At 38.7% G+C, this 20921-nt stretch overlaps 1 protein-coding gene across 2 annotated transcripts in view; it reads right to left on the bottom strand.

Moving 5' to 3' along the window:
- The window catches only part of LOC116313120 (roundabout homolog 1-like), an 81638-nt gene extending 61376 nt beyond the window's left edge, over positions 1–20262 (bottom strand). For both annotated transcript variants that reach the window (XM_039618820.1, XM_031730691.2), the window contains exon 1: positions 19694–20262. In XM_039618820.1, the coding sequence (XP_039474754.1) occupies positions 19694–19751 (58 nt within the window). In that variant the 5' untranslated portion in view covers positions 19752–20262. The remainder of the gene's footprint in view (positions 1–19693) is intronic.
- Positions 20263–20921: the final 659 nt, after the last annotated feature.

Raw genomic sequence — 20921 nt, 5'->3', positions numbered from 1 at the left:
CTGGAATTTGTATGTTTTGCATCCACAATACTCCATAATTCATGGACAGTAGCCGTTTGACTAAATGGATGAAGACAGCTGAGATAAGTCCTCCCACTCCATGAATTTTACATTTTTTTATTACCGTTCACCAAAGTATTTCCTTTGTCTACTGGTCATTTTTTCTGTCAAATGATTGATCTAACTAATAGGCTACGTGTTAATGAATGCAAAATTTGGCAAAAGTTGATTTCTACATACAACAGATAATTACACATGTAAAAGAAAAAAATATCCTCAGAATCAATCAGGAGCCCCACAGCAGTTTCTTATTTAACAAGAACACCTTGGCATGGTGGAAAAGTAGCCTGAAGGCATGTAGCAATGATACAAATCTGTTTAAACAGATGCCTGAAAATGAATGCGCTGAATTTTTAAGCATGGAGCATGATTTTGACCATCTGAGTGGGGTTTTGCTGCAAGCTGGCAATCACATGGAGAGATACAGAGGGAGACATTGCTCAAAATGCAGTCTTAAAACTACTGCTTCTGTGTCTGAAAATGATGTATCGCTTTCAGTATCTTTTTAAAAAGCTCCTGTTGTCCTAAACAGATAAGTGCACGCAACACGAAGCTGAATTCCAGTTGGAAAAGGTATAACAGACAGCCAATAGCTAAGTCACGCTAGAATGACAATAGCACAGCAACCCTCTTTGCAACCTAGGAAATATTGGTGGTTTTTCAGTGATTGCACTCAGTGATGAATTATAAGTAGCTGCAGTGACCAACTGGTCACCAAAAGGTCAAGCCTCCAGGCAATCACTTTCAATTGCAAGGTGACTGCACAGGTCATCTGGTGGGAGACAACTCGTCTCCAGACAGTTGTTTTTGGACTCAGACTAACTGCAATCAGATTGTCAAAGGTTTACAAATAACAGCCGTCTAATTTTTAAATGCAGACAGATGCAGACAAGATGTTGCAATCAACTTGAGTCAGTCTGAACTTATGAGTAAAACTTGTCTGTGACATGTCTCTTTGCAGTATGGGAGTCAACCTGTTGCCAACTGGTTGTATTCTGGTTATATTCCTGTATAAAAGCAATGTTGCTTACCTACTGTCATTTTGCAGTTAAATCGCCATCCTGCTGCACCAAAGTCACTTTGAAGATGGCACTAATTGCAAGTGGCCCAGTCAAATAACTATTTCAGAGACAAGGAGATTGCAGGTTCACTGCATACAATTGCAATAACTCACTAATGTGCTGTGGTCTTCAAATACTGTTTTCCCTAGTACGACTGTAGCACGAACTGGAAGCCTTGAAACACTGACTGTAGACTGACTGAATCTAAATGATCAGAGGGCTTTCACAAGGTTCACAGTGCAGTGACATGCAATCAGCAGTGATCAAATTAGAATCAATGTGGAAATTTTTTCCCCACCAAGGGACCATTTGGAACCACTGTACAAGTTACAAAACCCATTTAACTATCCTTTTTTTAAAATTTTGCAGCTGGGATTTGTGCCTACAAAATGATGGTTACAATGTTGAAGCAATGCTAGTTAGGCTACGTTCACAATGCAGGTCTTAATGCTCATTTCCGATTTTTTGATCAAATCCGATGTTTTTTTGTTTGGTTGTTTACACTACAAATAAAATGTGACAGCAAACGCGCTCTAGTGTGAACCGTTCACGGCCCTCAAAGCGGCCCGCATGCATAAAAGAAGACGTCACACACAACGCGCTGTGTTTAGACCCAGACCAAACAGTATTGTTTGACTGATGGCCCTTAATATAAAGACTTGTTTCAAACTTTAGGTTTCCCAATTTTGCTTTAAGTTATAAAGTTATTTTGTTATTTACATATGGCCTAATAATTATCCTTATTGCTGTTTTAGAGAGGAGCGGTGCTTCAAAGGATAGTTGCAGATTTCAGTCAGAATCTGCAGATTATACAGTACAAATAAAATGTTCACGTTTCTCCAACGTTGTCTTCCCAACAGTTTCACTAACATCTACACTGGATGGCCAGGAAGCATTCACGATGTCTTGTCGGGTGCTTCTCCGGCGCTGATAATTGGCGTCTGTCTTGTGTCAGTGATGTAAAAGACGGATTTAATGCGACATGACCATTCAAACAGCAGTCGCTTTCTAAAACATCAGATATGTATCGGATTCAGTACCACATACGAAAGTGACCTAGATTGGATTTGAAAATATCGGATTTGTGCTGTTCAAACTGTCATACCATGATCGGATATGGGTCGCATAGGGTCAGAAAAGTCGGATTTGATGCGCTTTCGCCTGCAGTGTGAACGTAGCCTTAGTCTCCAACACTTGTGGTGTTTTGAGCAATTGCTTGGTAATGATATATATATGTTACTACATTTATATGTTGGCCATGACAATGTTAATATTGCATTGTTTATCGGTGGTAGAATATTTGTTGTTAATGTGAATTAGATGTGTGTAGATGGCTATTTTCACTTGTACTATCCCAAACAAACTGCATTTAATTGCCAGCTTGACCCCATTCAATCACAAACCCTCCATCTTATATGTGAAGGAATATTAGGGCCACATTAAGAAAACAAAAACCTTTTTGAGAATAAAGTCAAAATTTCCTGATTTAAGTCAAAATGTGGCAGTAATATTGCTTTGTTTTTTTTAATGTGGTCCTAATAATCTGTCACATTTACACCTTTCCCACTAGTAAGATGTAAATGCTACGCCTTAACATTGAGAATGGTAAGCTGTAGCACTTACACCTTACCATTCTGAGGATCTTAGATGAGCATGTACATGTTAACATTTTAAGGTTTATTTATGCATTTTTACATACTGTGCCAAATCACAAGAGTCCCCTCGAGGAGCTTTATATTGTAAGGTAAAGGACCTACAATAATACAATATAATAATTTAAAGCGGTGGTTGATGGAAGTAAGAACTGGATCTGATGTACTTGATTAAATGTAGGGGAATCAGTAAGCTTCTGAGGATTCATCCTCTGGGCACCATTAACATTTGCACTTAAGATGTGCACTGAAATTGTTAGAGCTCCAAGGGGGGGAAAAAAGTAAATTGGGTAAGTAACTCTCCAGCCTGTGAAGGTAGCAGCACAGAGCAGCGTCTCTAATGCATCATTCTGATCCCACAATTGAAGCTGAAAACAATGCTGCTTGAATGAAGAAGTTGCTTAAAAAGCTCTGAATCATATAAAAAAAAGATGTTTAGCAATCATAACCACCACAAAGAAAAACAAAACACATTCTGCAGCTTTTCAAAACAAATATTTAAAAAAGAGAAAAGGCAATCCCACCAATACTGCTGTGGGCAAAAACTGTAAATATTTAATTTGAGTGCAATTTTACACACTGTCTAGACATTTAAACCAGTATCAGAACAATACAAACAAGGCAGCCAGTGTGGCCTTCGGTCCCTGCTCACAACACACATGCTGTTTTCCTTGTTCTTAATTGTGTTGGGCTGATGCCTAGGGGTCCACAGAAGTCCCTGAGCTCCTTGGCATTACTGAAAGGCAATATCAGCCTGCCACAAGTGGCCCCCAAAAAGACCAGGCTTTATCTGCAAAGGGCCAGCAGCCAGCAGATAATCAGTATGCAAAAACATGCACACAGGTGCACAATGGAGTGCACACGCACACAACAAAGGTCATTTGTAGCACCTATGAACCTACAAATCTTTTTTTTTCCTTCTTTTTTTTAGTTAGTTGTTCCTGAGGCAGTGCTGTTGTCTTGTTGTCTGTGTAGTTTTGTTTCAGACAGTGAAGAAAAGAGGTGAATAGTGCATCTCTCTGGAGAATCAAATGCAGTAGAAAGTCAAACTATATTTGGATAACAAGGTTGGTATTTTGTATGCCATTCAAATTTTGAATATGTAAGGGAGAAAAGGAGGCAAGGGGGATATATAATAGGAGGAAAAAAGATGTAATAATAGGGGAAGAAGGGCCTTTAAAATAACAAATCATAAGCACTGAGATTGTAATAACACAATGGGAATGTAATTTAGCACAATGTTGGTGGTCTTAGGTAGCCCACCCCAGTGTCATCTACTGTAGAATAATGTATGGATTTATGGCGCATGAAAGGGGAGTATGACAGTTTGGAAACAAGCCAAAGAAACATTGAAAGAAAATATCAAATAGCAGAACCAAATGAGCTTACAATGCTGACACACATTTCTGGACCCTCACTTGTAGTCTTGGGTTACAGTTTTCACCTCTGGTTCACATTCAGTCTCAAAATCTTGTTCTTCAGTCTTAAGATGGGCTTCTAAGACAATGTGCATAATTGTCTCTTTGTGGTTTGTCCAAACAAGCAAGTACTAGAAAAGCACCAAGTGTAGGATGCTGGAGACTTAGCGGCTTCCTCCTACCTTGTTGCTGGCAGCTGTATGACACGATCATACAGCTGCCAGCAGCAGCAAGAGTAACGCTGACGCCAAGACTACCAGAGTCTCTTGTGGTGGTAAATCTCTACCTGCAGTACAATGGGATTACCTGTGCTTGAACGGCAATGCCATTTTGGAAAAGGAGGACTCAGCTACAGCTAATAAAGGCAGGCAGATTTTTTTTGTGAGGCTTAAGAGTGTGCAATAAGTGGAACAGCTACATCTTGTTAAGGCAGTCCCTTTGTTTCAGTGTGGAAAAAGTCATTTAGCTTTCTTTTTTCGTGAGCCTTGGGCTAGATCGTGGATCAAAGTCCACACATTTAATGGAGAGGCAGAGATTTCCAGAAGCTTCTGAATTCGGTACTTGTGCATCAAATGACAGCGCATGTTTGAACAGACATCTTCTCAAGGCAGATTTTAAGGAAAGGGATTGAAACAAGACAGATTTAAAGGCTAAAAGAGCATCTGAGAGACCGCCATGACAAGTCATGCTGATAACCAAATGACCACCATAGTATCAACTAGCACTGCTGGAGCACAATAAGACTAACTGAACTTGGTAAAATGCCTGAAGGTGTTTTGAGTTTTAGGTAGCAGCCAAAAGAGAAAAGGTGATATTTTTAAATTGAGGAGCCAGCAAGTGCCACATGAAGGTTGTTACTTCTCCACCTTTGGCCAGACATCTACGTACACCTCAGTTTCAAAAAAATAGTGGCTTCAGTATGAAATGACTTCTGCCTGGATAAGAAATGAGTGCTTCACAGACTTAACTAAGAGCACCAAGGTATTAACGTGACAAGATGATGGTATGCAAGTGTTTGCTCTGCATCGCTGCACCACCTTGGGTATTTTAACCACATCTTATTATACTAAAATGTCAGCATAACACCTAACAAATCCACTTCTCTAAGGCCATGATCTCACTAATGTGGATTCAGCTTTATATCAAAAGGGACTGCAAGAGAGACCAGAGGCTTGTTTCATAAAACTGTGTAGTACTAAAGGTTACATGGACACAAAAGGTAAAATCCTGCGCGGTGTAATAGTGATTTTAAAAGCAGCCCACACGGTCACTTACTATTAATTTTCTCCAATCTTGAATCATAATTATCACAAAAGGGGAGCTCGTAAATGTCATATCTGCCCCCGTTACTTTAACAATTGATTAGTGTGAATGTCAAACGAGGAATATTCATATTATTTAACTTGTCATTTATAAAACTTGAAAGAAAGGGAAATATGATTAAACTACCAATCAAAGATGAGGTCTTGTGCTAAGGCTTTTAGGAAGGTTGATGTGCTATTGTTTAATGGCTCCGAGTTCTCAAAAGAATACTGGCTTTAATAAGGCCACAGAAGTACATCATAGAGTGAAAAGTCTCATGAACAGATTAGGTTTTATGATCTACAATAAAGACATGTTTTTTCGGGGAAATATACAAGTGTGTTTTCTCGACGAACGTCAGACGAGAAGATCCACCTCTTATGTCTGTTCATTAAAAAGCTACAGCCTGGAGGTAAGCTGATCCGAGCTGCTACCTGCCAAGATATACTCTAGCTTATAACCCCCCATTAAACCACAACTCATTTTTACAGTTTTTTACAGTTTCCTGTTTCCAGTCTTTATGCTGAGGTAAGCTAACCATGTCGTGCTAGTGGCTTCATATTAAAGATGTGAGAGTTGCAACCATATTCTCAGCTCATTCTTGGTAGGAAATGCACTTCCCAAACTGTCAAGCAATCAGGCTACGCATCTGTGGTAGACACATATTACAAAGATTCGCACATACTCATTTGTTAAGTAAAACAGAAAGACGCAATGAATGCCAGACATTCCTTCTCAGGCTGTATAAACTACAATTAAGTGGAGCAGTTCAACACTGTCATTCACACAAGAATGCAGGAGAAGGAATGTGAGTGTGTTTTTGTGCCTGTGTGCGGCCAGGACAAGGTGTCTACAACCGCACTTTGTCTCATATTTTGCTGAAACATTTGATTTTGAATTGCATTTGTACATATGGTTATAATTACTGGGAAGTTATGATCAACTTTGGTTACAATGCTGTAAATTAGGGTTTCTTTCTTCTCTTCCTGCAACACAATGCGCAGTGAGGCAGTCTCCAGGGAGGACAGTCAAGGTCATGGACATGATAACACCTCCCAACTGCAGCACCCAGATGTTCGGGGCAAGATATGAGCAGAGTGGAAATAGGCTTACCACAGGCTTAAAATTTGATTTAATGAAAATCTGGACTAAAGGCGTTTTCATTTTTCATTTATTTTTAAAATTATTCTGAGATTAATATTTAATGATTACATTCACAATTAAATGAATACCAAATTCCAACCAGCCACCATTCCTTGCCTGTCCAATTAATCATTTGCATTCAGTGAGATTATACAAGTGCTTCTATAATGTAACTTATAAACATAATTGTTATAATATAACTATTTTTTTACTGGAGACTGATCTGTGGGCTGGGACCAGAACTGGCCAGTTTTCAGGCTTGTTGGCCTGGACTGGTGTCCGGCTGATCAGTCTTGCCTATGTTTACTGCAATTACAAACTACTCTGTTACATTCATGTTCATAGTGGTGAAGGCAAATAGGACTTCACATACTCATAGCTACATGCTAACATGACCTTAGCATGTGTCTTCTTCTCTCAGCATGAGTAAAAAATACAGAAAGTTTGCCAAAGTCAACCATAGGGGAACCACCATGAAAAACATTTATAAGAACATTGTTAATGAAAAACTTCAAGTACTTTCCCCAACCTTCACATGTGTGGTTTAAATAAGCTGACAAAGGTAAAGAGCTTAAGGCTAAAGATATCTAGAGCTCAAGCCAGCAGCCTCAGTATGAATGATTGTATAAGCAGTGAAAAGACCAAAGCAGGTACAAGAAAATTCTCAAGACAAGTCAAAAAAGAGAAAAGGGTGATGTAAGCAACTGACATTTCTTTTGTTAAACATACAAATCTGTAAATAATCTGTTGCACCTCCTTTTGTTTGGTAAGATAAAATATGTCAGATAAAAGTAGGGGCACGGCAACTCATTCTGAGTTATTTATTCACACTGACATCATGTCGCTATCGCCAGGCACCATTTCTGCAGGTCGTGCACCTCTCGATTTGTGTAACCCGGTCTTGTTGTGCTGCTGCCACCACAGCTGGGTTGAAGACACAAGTGTACAATCATCTTGCTTTTACTGCCGTTTTAATGATACATCAGTACAGAAGTTCACCGATTCACAGGTTACGCAGAGGGAGATGTTGCAACAGTTTGAAAAGAAAACTCTGCAATCCCTTTGCTTTTGGTTTTGACTTTTCCTCCTATATCAGCACTAATGTCGGGTTTAATCTGAGCTGCAACACCTATCATTCAGGAAAATACTGCAGCAACTACCTGCACCATAACGTTGGGCATAAATGGATGTATGATGATGTTAATGGCGGGGCACAAAGCGAGCAATGCGGCAGGTATGCTGGTGCCTATAAGGGAAAAAATCTATCCAAACCTACCTGGCTCTGTGTGAAAAAGTAATTGAAGACACAATTAAACCTAATCACTAGTTGTGCCACCCTTGGAAGCAAGAACTGTAATCAAGCTTTTGCAATAACTGGCATTGAGTCTTTCAAATCATTGCAGAGAATTTTGGCCCACTCATCTTTGCAGAATTCAGCCACATTGGAGGGTTTGAACATAAATGGCATGTTTAAGGTCACGAGAAAGTACCTCAATTGGATTTAAGTCCAGACAGTGACATTTAACCCTTTTCAGACTGATCCTTGTCAATGACTTTTTTTCCTCAGCTGTTTCTTTAGATCGTGGCACTATATGTTGCTTTTTGAGATCTTTCAGCCTACTTCACTTTGTCAGACAGGTTGTATTTAAGTGATTCAGCAGGTCTGGAAGAAATCAAGCCTGGGTGTGGCTGGTAACACCGAGCCTTTAAAAAAAATGTGGTTAATTACAGTTCACTTTAGGTTTTTTGCGAAAAAAAAAAGCCAAGAAATCAGAAAGGGGGCAAATATTTTCTCACTACACTGTATATAAACGTGTTTTTTTCTTCTTCTTTGAGCCAGAAATGACCAGGTTTGGACAAGAAGGTGGAGTACTAAGTAATGAGCAGACACTAGCTAGCTTGATTAGCTAGCATCATGTGTGAGGACATCTTTCAGGCACATCCCTTCAGCTATTATGAACAGCTATTATAAAGGGGAATATTAGATCAAAGACAGGCTGTACCAGCTGTAAATGTGTCCGTTTCTGCTGTAAATGTGATCTTAAAATAAAATCTGTTAGGAGCGGCTTACAGTCTGACATGGACATTTGAGAAGCTGCAGTTTTTGACACTTGTATGTTTATAGGCTTAATTTCTGAGCCCTGGAGGTTGCCGTTTGATTAAACCATACCCATCTTCTAAGTTTTAAAGCTTCTGTGCTGTTTCTGGACTACATCTTGAAGATTCTACCAAACTTAAAGCATCTATTCATAGACTGACAGACATCCTCTCCAAACAGCTGCAAAAGTGCTTTAAGCCTCTGTTGTACTAGTTTCTACTATAGTAGAGTGGGCAGTACCACATTTTGTCACACTTATACACATACAGACTCACATAGTGAAAACAAAACCCAGACAGGCTCTTATGGCTGGTAAATAAAAGAGAGTGGAAAAAAACACTTTGGGTTGCCATCTGTTAAACGCTCACTGGAAAGGTAACACACAATAAAGTCCCCTGGGCATACTCGAACCAGAACATTGCTGGTACATGATAATCATCTGAGCCAAGTAGGTCACCAGGACACATTAACTGCAGGATAAATCCATCAACCTGTCTATAACTCACATAAGGGGGCAAACATATTGCACGTGTCTTATATCCCTGCAGAGAGAAAGAATCAGATAACTTTTTTTCCCCCTTTGTATTAGTCCATTCATTCATTGCTGTTTAGCTTATGCTAATACTGTTTAAAAGTAAAGTCTGCTGTGTGAAATATTGTCAGTAGACATGTTTGGCTTTTTATGTGCTAACTATATTGTTTATTCCTGCACCATAAGCTAAGGTGAGATGATTTCAGCCATTTATCTCCGGTACACAACTGCCTGGAAAGGCCAGTAGCACGTCTGAGAGGCTTATTCTCACTCCATTAAATGTTCAGTGGAAAGTAAAGTGCCTGTACAGGCCATTGATTATCACTCAAGCAGAGCCCGAGAGCAAAACTTCCCATGAATAGAGAGACAGTGAATTGGCAAAAAGGTCATTTGTTATGATTAAAGAAAAACACACACACTTTCATTTGTATATCTGTAATAAATGATTACACATTAAGATTTTTTAATGAAATGTGTTATTTAAAGTGTTAATGTGAGTCTTATCATTTCACTAGCTGAAGCTACAGTGTAGTCTACAGTCTTAGTGTAATCAGTTAAATTGAGTACATCAGACCACCTGTAGTCTATGTTGTTTCCTTCCCTGTGCCCTAAGAGGCTTGAAACTTAAAAAATAAATGTTTTATTTAAATAATTTTCTCCTAAACTAAATAAATCAATACTCTAATTTCACATTACGCTCATGCTGCGCTATTGCATGTCACATGTGCATGTCTGCATGACCTACATTTATTTTTGGTCCTAATTGTGCCCCTGGTAGTGACAGCCCAGATGTGAACTAACTGTCACACTGTGAGGGGAGTGAGACTTTGCCCAAAGCACTAAATTCAACTACAAAACTGAAGCACTCTAATAGAAGTCTTTCTCGTTGGCAAAATCCCATTTTATGCACAAACTGTACACATGCTGTTTATGCCATGTCATAATATTAATGGACACACATACAAATAAACCCCCAAATAAGCTTGCAATTCCCTACAAACCCTTCTTTCTTAAAGTCTCAAATTCTGTCTCTTTTATGAAGAAGCAGAACAAGATGCCACCGTCATGGATTGTACAGATAGTTACAGCAATCATAAGATCTTATTAAGACTGTTATTATAGTTTTATAGCTCAATCAATTTTACCTGCTGTGCAATAAGCCCCAAATGTAGACATATACCTGATATACAGTATACACTTCACTGCCATAATAATAAGAGAAATAGCAATAGTAATAAAAAATAATGTCTTGGAGTTTTTTCAGGTGTTTTGGGGCATTTCTGTACATTTTAAATAGTAACATTTGGTGTGAAGTTAAAAAATCCATATAAAATATCCATGAAAAATAATACAGAAAATTCCTTCATGCTATATTGTTCTGTATTTTTTGGATTTCTCTTTTTTAGTGCTGCTATTGCAGATAGATTACATTCACACATATTCTACATTTTAGACAATATTTATGTTTGTATTCTTGCCAAGAATTATATTAAGATCAATTCTATTCTCACCTGTGTCTGCTACAGGCAGATTATTGGTATAACTTAAATACTGAAAGGGGACTCTTTGACTAAAGACAAGGAAATCCATCCACAAGCATCTCTGATGTTTACCAATTAACACATTAAGATTGTTAATAGTCTTCTTAATCTTAATCACTGGAAAGAAACTAAATGAGCACATTTCTTAAAATGGGCTCATTTCCTGCACATTAAGACATTAAAAATGGGTTGCGCTCTCAGTTTGCAAAGCACATTGCACTTTCTTATGATACCAACAGCCTGTTATCTTAGCTGGCTGACACCTGTTGGACTTATTCGTGCTACTTGTGGAACAAAGAAAAAGGGAAATAAATATCTTCTGATTCCTTAACTCATCAGAAATTCAGGGAATCTGGTTTTTCAGGCGTCCTTTGTTTCCTTGTAACTAAGGAAACTCTCTGAAAGCTGGTTTTAACAAGTACTGAAGAAATGAAGCGTGGCATGTTACTTTTTACCCACAAATCAGCAGGTTCACCTGGAAATGCTTATACAGCAGTGTATATCACATATAAATGTAATTTTGTCTTTTCTCAAAACAGTTTCAAATCTTAGGTCTGAACATTTTAAAAACACAAATTGGTGTTTGACACATTGGCAGCGTTCATGCCGAGGAGCCACATGTAAGTCTTATCAAAACACAGCTGCCGCTTCTGCTGCTGCTGGTGGTGCTATATTACCACCATAAAAACACATTCCTCATTTGAAATATTAGGCCTTAGTGGACTTGCGATGCAAAATGCAGTTTGAATCCAATTGAATCGGGGGGTTTTTATCTTTCTTTAAAAAGAGTAGTGTTTCCCACCATTTGTAAAACTTCTTAAAATATTATAACAAATGGTGGTAATGCTATTTATTCAATCTGATTATGGGAGTTTGACTTGCCAATGTCACACATAAAACATGAAGCAATAATGCAGTAACATACAAGCGGCAAGAAAGCACAGCAGTGAGAGAATGAGAGCTGGCTTCTGGAAGTTTATAATATCCTGACCTTTATTTCTTTATTTTTAACAATCCTGTCAGTCACTTCCACTCCACAGATATCATTCTGTGTTTCTGCCAAATTGCTTTTCACTCTATTTCTGCTATTTGAAAGACTAAAGTGTTGATAAGTTTTTGTTTTGTTGTTTTTTTTACTTCTGTAAAAAAGCTTACCATAGGAGAGGCCAATAGATTTTTTGAGGGCGATTACTCATGTGGCAGCAATTTGAGAATTTATCTGTGTGAACAGCTTTTTATTTGGCTCCATTTGCAATGGTGCTGTAGATCGCACGTGTTGGCACAGGTTCTTAGGTTGATTGTTGACACATAAGCCCAGCTTTTGGGTTTGCTTTTGGATTCGTTGAATGGTAATGATCCAATAACCTCTTTATGCTTTTGTGGTTATCAAAAAAAGGTGTTTCTGAGGTAAAATGCTTCTTTGTGTGTTGTACAAACTTGTGTTAAGAGTTAACACGTTGTTTTCAGTTTCAGAAATAATGATGTAATGAGCTGCTTGCAAAAGATTGTATTGACACAATGTAAACGCAGTTGATTTGTGGAAAATAAAACCAAATCTGGCTACAGTTCTCATTTGATCAAGTTCATAACAAAGTAGCTGTTTGAAGTCAGCAAAACACCGCAGGTATTTTTTTTTTTTTTTTTTGTGGATTGGAATTAAATATGGTGTAAATCCGCTCTTTTAGCTCTCATTGCATTGGAAAATCAAAGTCAATGTGAAGACAACCTCTGTGAGATGAATGAGCAACTGAACTTTCTTTTTATCTCTGTTTTCATACAGATTCTGAACACGGGTTAATTAACGTACTTCACAACATCGCGACCAAAGCCTGCCGTTGCCATCCCTGTCAACATTTGTTCCTTTCGTTCTCTCTCATTAACCTGAGCCATTTTCTAATGGGATGAGACACTGGCCGGTGGCTATCGTATCTCTCAGCAAGCCTCAGTTTCACGGACTATCAAAAAATGGCCTTCAGGCACAGTGTAGCCCAGCACTGCTAGAGAGAAAATTGAATCTAGTAAGCAGGCAAAGCCCGGCTTTATTACAATATTAGTTTCAGCCTTATTTACACAAGGCTAGAGCTGAATTCAAAAATGCAAAATTCTTGATGAGAGCAGGCAAAAAATAAAAAGAGTTATGTTTCTCGTGAAGTGGCTGAAAAATGAAGGAAAAGTGATGAAGAAAATGGTTATTCAACTAAAATGGTTATTATTCAGCTATTGCAGTGGATGATAAACAGAATACAATGTGCATCATAAATTTGTAACATGTATGTCTGATGCTTTTACATCATGCTAAATTAGCTGTCAGATGCTCATATCCCTCTACTAAAAAAACAAAAAACACCAAACATGACTGACATTAACATTTTACATGAATATATATTTATATTTCATAACTTTACCAAATTAGAGGAAATAGGTTTTAAAGTTAAGAATACTTTGAATCTTTACACACAGAGTCCACATGTCCATGCATATGGTGACTAATACATAGGGCACATATTTTCCACTGTCTTCACAAGCTAATGAGAGTTAATATCAAAACACTTGAGATGCTTTCACCTGCATCAACCTCTGTCTAATGACGGGAATATTAGATACAGTGTTTGGCTTCGAGGTTCTGTTCGTCTGTTCGAGACTGTTGCGTTTCATCTCAGTGTCTGAATTTGAATGACATAAAATTCTCATATATTATTAGCACCCAGTGGCTCGGTTCCATATACTTGAGAAGCTGACACCACACCATCTGTCACTATCCTGGTGTCTGAAAATATCCAGTGTGATGAAAAGCCCCTCTTAACTTTTCTTCTAAAACATGTTTGGAATATATTCAAATATGAAACTCCTTCAGTCTTTTTGTTATTATACTTCAACATGCAAAACAACGTAGTGTTTATAGAGTGATTAATTCATAATATATTGTGAAATTTTCTTTTTTTGAGGCGGGAGGAGGGATTCCTAAAGTAGATCACACTAAAAAGTCACTTTCATATGAAAGTGCAATATCCTCTGTTTCTCAACAAGATTTATCTATTGCTCATCAAACACTCTGCTTCCACAAATGTCCACAAAAATGAAGTGTACTAACTCAGACTGCAAAAAAAATCCCACTTAGGCTAATGTATATCCTGTAAGTCGCATGTTAAATTTGAATTATGTATTAACAAACAGATGCCAGTTAATATTTCCTTAGAATGTTTTACAGTCAAGCATCGCTTTCCCAACACTTTTCCCAACAGACTACCCATGCACTACCCAGGAACAACAAAACCATTTCCCACCCCATTGCTTACAAAATCCTAGAGGAAACACTGATCCAAAGCATAGTGTTTCAAGTGCCAACTAATAATAGGTGCCCTAATTAAAAGAAATTTATGCACGTTTCGGGCTCTTCGGTGGGAGATGCTCTGGTGGGAAACAGTTCTTTATGCTGAAGTCTTCACATGGAGAGCTTTGAACATTGTCAGTAATGACGGGGAGAGACAGGAGACAAATAAAGGTGAAAGATGAGAAGGATTGAGGAAATGGGTAATGTGCATTACTGATGGGGTAATCTCACAATCCTGAGCCATTTTCTTTGGTAGCCTGTGTTACTGTATAGGTTTAACAGTCAGAGGTAGCCTAATAGATATGTAAGAGAATATATGTGGTTTTGCACCTATGTCTGAGCTTTATGATGGAAAGACTTCTAAAGACCTATCAAACAGAATATTGACTCTATTGATTACTGGTATGCCTGGATGGAAAGGAGATAACTCACAGAGGTCACCTCAGGAAGTATCTCTGAGGTCATGTTACTCTGACCCTTTCAAATCTAAATCCTGGAAGAACAGATAATTGCACTTTAAAGTATTGCCACCATTATAGCACTCCGATTGCTGCTAGCACCAATGTGAAATGGATCCCAATGATAAATTTCAGTGATTTCCCTGAAAATATCAGCAAAGCATGCCTTAACCCATCTTGACTGTTAGAGAATGAAACAACAGATTATGCAGATTAACCACACACTTTGGGTGCAGAATATCACAATATTTATAAAACCTCAGGACAATGGAGAGCTGATTTATTTAGAGAAGTAATTATCCTAAGTGCTTCAACACACAGACATAGCTGGACAATAACCTCAGAACAGGAAACTATGGCCAGAGGAGTACAAACAACCCAGAGAAAACCACAAACCCACAGCCATTTCTGAAGCTTAGACGTTTTTCTCTCCAGATGAGCAAAGCTATTGCTTTACTATTTAAGGTTTTCTTGACAGCGTTTGAGGAATGAAGAACAATACCGCAGATTGACAAGCATAACAGCCAAATTAAAAAAATAAAAATAAAGGTTGCCCATATTTGCTTTTTAGGTCTTTCCATTTAGTGTACAATACAGTTTTTGTGCATGTAAATAGTCTGCAGATTTGGAGAGATCTTACCAAACTATGTATTTCTTCTCAAAGAAAATATTGCTGCTGAACAAAGCTCTTGCAGAGCATACAAAGCCTGCAAAGCTCACGAAATGTTGAAGGGGAAAAAAGGGTGTTCATTCACTTCCAGCATCTGACGAAGTACTAGCACACATTGCCTTTGATTTTCTCTCAAAGGCAATGTTAGGTCAGTGATATGGCAAAATTGTTGAGGGTCAATCAGGAGCTAATCAAACTTAACTGATCTGGCTTTTTTTCTGATTGAAACACAAAAACTTGAAGGAAACGTTTTCCACAAGTCTTGATCTGGATTCACTCCAAATGAACAAAACTACATGGATTGCTATATATTATATCACCCTGATTGAATACACAGTGAGGTAACAATTACACTGAGACTTAGAGTTGAATTTTATGCTGAGCTTTATGCTTTTAATAACGTTTTAATTATAACAATATAATATGTTTCACACATGCAATCAGTTGCTGTTACACTTTATTAAGTTGTGACACTGTATAAATATTATCCTGGTGAGGTAAACAGTTTAAACTCTTATTGTTACATTATTTTTTTGTTTGTGTTCTATTTTTAAAATATGACTTGAAAAGACTGAGACAGTAGAGATTTGTGAAGATCCTCCAGGCAAGCAACCTGCTACCTTTGCAGGGGAGGCAGACAATAATCGATCCCCCTCAAAATGAGATGTTCAAGCACTTTTGCCTCTCTGTGTATATGTTTGTGTGTCTGTGTGAAGGTGTGATGACCTGTTGCCCACAGGGCCACAGGCACTCGTCAAAGCTCCCAGTAGCTTGATCCTCCCCAGGCAAGCAACCACATTCAGCCCCACAGCACCACAAAAAACAAGTGAGTAAACAAGGGAAGCAATTATGAATCACAGCTTTCAGCAGACAATCTGAAAACACATTAAAAACAAGCTCACGCTAACGGCATTGCGTATGCATTTATGCACATTCAGGCTGAACCAAACAATTGCAGCAACATCTGCAGGGGTTTGGGGGAGTAAACATGCAGTCTTAGTTATTCTGTTTCAACAGTTCTTGATGGACCAGCTTCTCATGAGTAAATGCTTGTGTCAAACAACCTTCATGTGAAACGACCTAATTTTTTACACTCTCTGATTTGGATGCTTTGAATGACAATGAAAAATTCCACTAAGATTTAGGATGTCTATCACATTCAGATGGTTAAAATGAAGCATCCATATAATCTGATGTTCAGATGTATAAGTCGGATGTATCTTAAAGAGCAGTGAGAAAAACATAAAGCTACTGGAACTCATGGGCACACATTAATTTGCAACCAGCTTAGGGTTGTTTAAGAAGCATGTACTCAGTCAGTGTGAAGAAGATCCCACATACTGGTGTATTCAAACCAAAATAAACATGAAAGTTCTTTCCAACCAAATGAATGTCCACTGAAGCTTATAAGCTGCATTATTCCTAAGGAACATCACAATTTCAACCAACAAACAAAGGAATTCTTGGCTTACAAAGACATCCTATCAGCCCTATCATCCATAGCAAAGAAATCCTCATTAGTAGTGGGAGTCATCTCATCACTGTCACCATCGCAACGACTGTAGGGAGTCTTGTTAGCTTAGGGTCAGCTTCCCCTAGTTAAACCATTCTTGCTTGAGGTCTAGCACTGAGTAACAGGTGCTGGACGTTTTGTTTTGAGCCCCAAAAGTCAACCTATAGCATCCAGTGCCCGAAACAAAATGATAAGTATGTGTGATCTGTGACCTGCGTACAGCAAGCTCCAGGAGGCAGGCCAGATGTTTCAGCTAAACTACCCTCTGCAGGGTTGCTGTTCACAGCGATGATAAAATTGGGCTGTGTCCTGCTGGTCTCTGAGTCCCTCTTGTACTTAACAATCATACTGACTGAGAATATGTTTTTGCTATCAGTGAGCTAATCCACTGATGTGGATGAGAAGCTTTATAAAGGTAAGATGTCACCTCAGAGGATTTGGATATTTATTGCTAAAGGCTAAAGTAATGATCCTAGTGACAGTTAAGCTGGCAGTGTTTTAATAATGATCCTCGACTTAGTTTGAAAGCGCAGCTGTAAAACAGCCATCTTAACGAAGAACAACAGAATGGGCCGATCTTATATTTCCTGTAGTACCTTTTTATGCAGTCTTTGCAGACCTTTAAACAAAGCAGGTAGAATGGTGAGACAACAACACTCTGGGGACGCATAATTAAGATGTGCACATGGGAAGAAAAGGAAAAGGCCATCTCGACAAGAGCACGTGCTTTTTATGTGCATCATTTAGATTATTGAACATCATCCTTATTACCTGATTTATTACTTAAAATGACACCAATAGCTGAAGGTTTCTGTGTATGATCAAGTCACCAAGCATCCAGCTTGAAGATCTTTGCCATATTTAGGTGTGTTTATATTAAACACATTAGGAATCGGAAAAAGATGTAATCATTCTGATTGCAATTTGGACCATTTGCAAGAGAAATGGCAGCTATCTCAGGTATAAAGTCTCTATAATCAATCATAAGAGCATATTCTCATGGGTTCAAACTGTGGTATTACATGTACTCTGCACCTAATAACCTCTTCCAACTCACTCGGTGACCATTTGTCAAAAAATCTGTCCACTGCATTAGTCAAAAGAGAATTAAGTAAATACTGTTAAATACTGTTATTAGTACTTGGCCTTCTACTAAGGGGTTAATTTCATCGCAGGGCTGTTCACATGAACCACACAGAAGTTATTATGTTCACTTTTAACTTCCTCTTGCCAGTTTGCTTCTTGTATCCTGACAAAAAAAAAAGCATTGAGTAGGTGCCTATGGATATAGATGATTATAGTTCAGAGACATTTTTTTTTTTTTTTTTTAAACTAGACGAGTGAGCCGTACTTCTCAAATCTCCCTGAAAACTCTTGGAATTATGCGGTTACCAAATTTCTCAGTGTGCAAATTTACAGACAACGTACTGGAAAATTGGTGTCACGCACATTTTAGTGCCCTTGGTGAAGAGGATGCGCAAGCTTTAGCATGTTTCCCCCTTTTTTTGACTGACCATTGAAATTTAAGAAAAGGGCAGGTTAAAAGCTGCATTATAGCCACGTTACTGCTGTGCGCTGTTTTTGCTTTCATTAAAGTGGTCTGGAAGACCATTTAGCACATATTCAGCGGTTTGGAAAGTGTGAAGTAAATACAACTTTTCGTATGTTTATTTTAAAGAATGTGATCCAAAAGTAAGGTTGTGTTTAAACCACACGTCTTTTCTCAAGTTATTTGAGCTGCTGTAAGCTTTGGAAGAATCACCTTGTGTGTCAAGGAAAGGAAGTTCTGCATCAGATAAAACCATCACTCAGTGTCAGACACTTACGAAAGCTCTAGTGCTGAAAACATAGCAGTTCTTTTGCAGCTTGTGGCCACTGTTAATGTTACTGACAGCTGCCTCTGCTTTACAGAGTGAACGAGTCTGGCGCCAGCAGAAGCATCATGGTTTCTTTAAAGGAAAAAATAAATAAATATATAAATAGTAAATGAAACAAATGTAATTTCATGTGTTATGAGTCTAAAGTGCATTCAAAAGTACACACGCACACATATTAAGGCTACATTTGCAAATATTTGGAAACGCGTGCTTTCAAATGGTCATTGTGGGTTATTTAGGATAGACTGAGCCAATCCATCAAATTACATATCACAATAAATTGCACAAAACACTCCAATAAATCCTTTCTTTCAGGTTATGCACCCCCAACCTCCACCTGTGACTTCACTGCTCAAGGTTAACATTGGTCGTTCAATAGACAAAAATAAAACTCTGTGGGTAATAATCAATGTGCATACTGGTAATCCAAAAGCTTTTTTCTTTTTTCAGTCTTTGTCTCAGATTTCTCCCAGTGAGAATGATGTTTAAAGATGGCTGGTGGCTGATTTCCCAACATGCAGTGCCTGAACATGAGAGGATATTGTGCAGAGCCTCTGTTCTTAAGTACACCCCTATATAATGAATTTAAAAGGGCGACAACCTACCACCAGCTAACTCCTCCTGCACTTAGTCATGCAAATGATCTCATGCGATTGCAAAACTGAGAGTTCTCACATAAACCTAACAGCAGCCCATGCATTCAGCTGTGAGCTCCAGTGAATTATAATAAGTGGTTTATAAAAGGTATTTCACTGGACAGCAGGGTCACCTCCAGCTCCTCCAGTCAGCACGCAGCATGGGTCAGGGGCCACACACTGGTACTGCAGTCTGCAGAGAGCAAAGGTGACCCAAATACTTGCGGGCTGCTGTTACAGATACAACTGAGAAAATCCATCATCTTCTTTCCCTTCACTTTTTGTTTCACCATCGCTACATTATTGCATATGCACGTGCCCATCGGGTATTATTTGGAAACTTTCTATCACTAGAACACAGGCTAAGGGGGAAAAAATGTTTAGGCAATAAGCAACTCATACCTGAAGAAATGTTTAGAAATACCAGCAGAAGGTAAACTCCTGTGAGATAAGCAGGCATCTCTAAGAGCAGCTGGAAACGGTGTTAATCCAGTGAGAATGCGTGTTCTTGTCTATTTCATCTAATTTTGGAAGTTCTACAGCAGAGCCAAAGACAGAGGGGGGATCGGGGTGGAGGGAGAGTTCCTGAGCTCCGCGGTAATACAGACAGTAATGTTCACAACTGCTCCTCGGACACTGAGTTTGTGTTTGAATCGAAGTTCGAATCAGTCGGAGACATCCTTACGGGTTATCCGACAAGTAGCCCTAATCCACTCAACGCCACTTGGATTTTCTCCACTCCCACTACCCAGCTCCTCACTTCCAAATGCCGCTAACTTCACGGAATTCATCTGGGATCAGATTTGTCCGACTTCGAAAGAAGATTTCCGCGGCTGAATGAAAAGAAAGGATCGAGAAGAAGAAGAAAAAAAGATCCGAAACGTCCACTTGCAGTCACTTTAATGGTTTAAAAATGTGTAGTGTTAGCCCGATTTAGTGGGACTGGCGCTGGTTGGATGAGGCGCCGTGCGTCTCTGCGCTCAGAGCTGGTCTGGCTTGCCTACCCAGTCACAGGCTTTTCTGTTGTGCAGAGGAGATTCCTGCGAATCAGGCACCATTTAACCGCATACGGATACACTGACAGCAAAAAGGCTCCAGTAGGCTTTGCATCGTGCTCAACTTTTAAAAAGATGAGGCTGAAGAAATCTAATATATGTTATAAAACCAACGAAACATGGAATATCCAGTTTTAAAAAAATTAATAGCAAAGTCTCACAAGATCAGGTAACACATCAGGCAACTCCAGCAACATCAGTCCAGTTTAATGAACGGCGGCAGCCTGCAGAGGACTACAGTAAACTCCAACTAAACCCTTTGTCAGCTGCCCATCATTACCCAATATTTTAAGAAGCACTTTTAGTCACAAGCAGATTTCCCCCATCTAAAAGACACTCGATATTTTAAAGTGTGACTATTGTTGAAAGTGAACAAATGACCTTGATGAATGATTTATACTATTTTTATCCCACCATCAAGGAGAGAGACGTGCACTGTGTTCTTATTATATCCAAAAGGGACAGGCTCGGGCAACACACAAAGAACTGCTACAATCTTAATGAGCCGGTAAAGTGTGCCTTCATCTGTGAGGCTGAAGCGGCACTGTGCTTTTCAGGGAAATTGAAAAAATCGA

The sequence above is a fragment of the Oreochromis aureus genome, linkage group 10 (genome assembly GCF_013358895.1).
Source record: "Oreochromis aureus strain Israel breed Guangdong linkage group 10, ZZ_aureus, whole genome shotgun sequence".
NCBI lineage: Eukaryota > Metazoa > Chordata > Actinopteri > Cichliformes > Cichlidae > Oreochromis > Oreochromis aureus.
Note: the sequence above shows the minus strand (reverse complement) of the source record. Positions and strands in the feature narration are given on the sequence as shown.